General features: G+C 47.0%; 1 protein-coding gene across 1 annotated transcript; it reads right to left on the reverse strand.

Annotated features, from left to right (window-relative positions):
- Positions 1–1392: 1392 nt before the first annotated feature.
- Positions 1393–1956, reverse strand: LOC112123562 (erythroid membrane-associated protein-like; the record flags this gene model as incomplete). The annotated part of the gene is made up of 1 exon (XM_024222165.3): positions 1393–1956. A coding segment is annotated over one exon (564 nt), but the record flags the coding sequence as incomplete, so codon positions are not given.
- Between the last annotated feature and the right edge of the window lie 482 nt (positions 1957–2438).

Consider the following 2438-nt stretch of genomic DNA (forward strand, 5'->3'; position numbering starts at 1 on the left):
CTAGATCTAAGAAATTAGGTTCAATCACTAATTTCAAGGAATTAGATCAATTGGTCACTATTTTTACAGAGCATTAGAGAAGGTGGTGGACAGAACCCAGAGGAATTGTGATGAATTTCCTGGAGCAACTTTCTTTTCTTTGTATTCTAAACCTCACATGACAACAAAAATATCACCATTTTGACTGATTTATGGGCGAGAAGAAAGGTTTTCCAAAAAGCTTCACCAAATTTCATGTTATGTGTCATTAAGTGCCGGCCTCTTTAATACAATTAAGTGAATTTGTGATGATTCAGTAAAGGAATACAACCCCTTCTCTATTTCTTTACCAAAGTACATGTCTTGTGTCCTTATAACCAAGAACATGAAGAGCCCAGCCGTACATTGAAATCAACAGTGGACACTGACAGTACATTGCCTGCAAAGAATATTTCTAAAGAAAAATAAACTAAAAACTGGAGATTGTAGAAGAGATTTCTATCTATAGGAAGAGAGCATTTGAGGTCGGGGATCGTGTTTTGTTAATTGATGTGAGAAAAACAAAGGAAGGGTCATATCTTGATTACCTATTATATGTAACTAGAAAGTTAAAAATCACATGAATTAATGCTGACAAATTCAAAGATTATTATATAATCTTGTGAGAGTTAACTTAAATATATTGCTTAATTAATTTTATCATTTTTTCAACTATTCATTTTCAAAGTTGTACTGCAGGAGGTGGGTGTATGTACCCTGCCTTCCAGAGAGAACCAGTCAAGACAATAAAGAGAGAACAGAGAGCAGCTGCATATGTGTGTAGTTGTGATGTTTATGACACATGTACATTGTAACTGAACAACCCAGTCTGACACTTTAATAGTTTATTTTGTTAAGATAAATATTTTGGATTTCTTGAAATTTCACAATTGAAATACAAATGATGTTATTTAGAGAAGTTAAACTTCGGTATAGATTTGAGGGAAGAATCAAAAAATAAATGGAAAAAATTCCATTTCAAAAAATATATTTAGATCTTTGTTTTTGAAGTACTATTGAAATGTAAATTAAAATATTCTTGTATTTACACCTTGTTACAATAATATTTTCTAAATTAGAATAATCTTTTTTTCTTTCATATTTTACACTGAGATTTCACAGGGGTAGAAAAGTCTGACAGGAGTGAATGACCCCATCCAACCCATCTGCTACCCCTGGGGCAGGGGACGGGGAAAGCTGAGGGCTGGGGGTTGCCAGGTGTCTGGTTTTCAACTGGAATCTCCAGTTGAAAAGGGAAACTGGCAGCATCCGGTCAGCACAAAAAGTCCAGTTGCTGCAGTGACTGGCCCCCACCACTGGGGGCGGGAAGAGCAGCAGCGCTGGGAGGGGACAGTCTGTGCCGCGGGGTCACTGTCAGGGACAGAGATTCCCTCCGGCCTGAGCTGGGACCGGGCAGATTATCAGGGGAGACGTGTTTTTACCCCCAGTGTTGAGACCAGGACTGAAATAAGGGCGGAGCATCCCGGAGAAGGTGCCAGTGAAAGTGAAGAGATGGGACCTGTCAGTCATATTGTAAAACGAGACCTCGCCCGCCTCATAGTCCAGGAAAATCCCCACCCGGCTGGGCCTGACGCTCACGGGGAGGGGGGTCATGGGGGAGGTGATGGCCTTGTATTCCCCACCCCTCAGCCAGACGACCCAATATCCATCCTCAGGTGAGAGTCTGACCTCCCCCTTCCTGCTCACAGATTCCCTACAAACCCCCAGGTCCCACTCAGTCTTGTCTCCGACCTCCACCTCCCAGTAACGCCTCCCGCCCGGGAACCCCTCAGCGCCCAGGACAATGACATATTTATCAAATCTCTCAGGGTTGTTGGGCAGATCCTGGCGTTTGTCTCCGAGTCTCACACGTTTCCGATCCTCAGACAGGACGAGCCAGGGATTTGCTGTGTCTGGATCCAGAGTCACGTCCACTGGGGAGAGAGTCACAGAGTCAGTGCCGGGGGCAGGGGCTGGTCACTGAGATCAAAGGGAAATTAACCTGAACCCCCGTTAATTGCTGGGGGGGGGGGTTGTTGCCCGAGGGGAGTCAGGGTCCGTCTGCCTGTGAGGAGACAATGAGGGGGAAAAGGCAGGAGGAGCGGGGGAGGGGTGAGAAGGTATCAGTGGGGGAGGGGAGGGGACAGGTTGATGCTGGGTGAGGAAAGGGGAGGGGGAGGTGACAGGAGTACGGGGGAGGGGCAGGCACAAGGACAAAGGGGGGGGAAGAGGAGCAGGCACTCAGAGGACAGAGGGGGGGATGGGCAGGTCCCAGGGGGCGAGGGGAGGGGTGGGCACCAGGTGAGAAGAAGGGGATGGACCCCAGGGGGCACAGGGAAGCAAGGGAAGGGGCGGGCACCAGGGGGCACAGGGGGTTTGAGGGAATGGGGAAGCTCCAGTGGGGCAGGGGAAATCAAGGG

The sequence above is a fragment of the Terrapene carolina genome, unplaced genomic scaffold (genome assembly GCF_002925995.2).
Source record: "Terrapene carolina triunguis isolate 2854851 unplaced genomic scaffold, T_m_triunguis-2.0 Scaffold22439, whole genome shotgun sequence".
Classification (NCBI taxonomy): domain Eukaryota; kingdom Metazoa; phylum Chordata; order Testudines; family Emydidae; genus Terrapene; species Terrapene triunguis.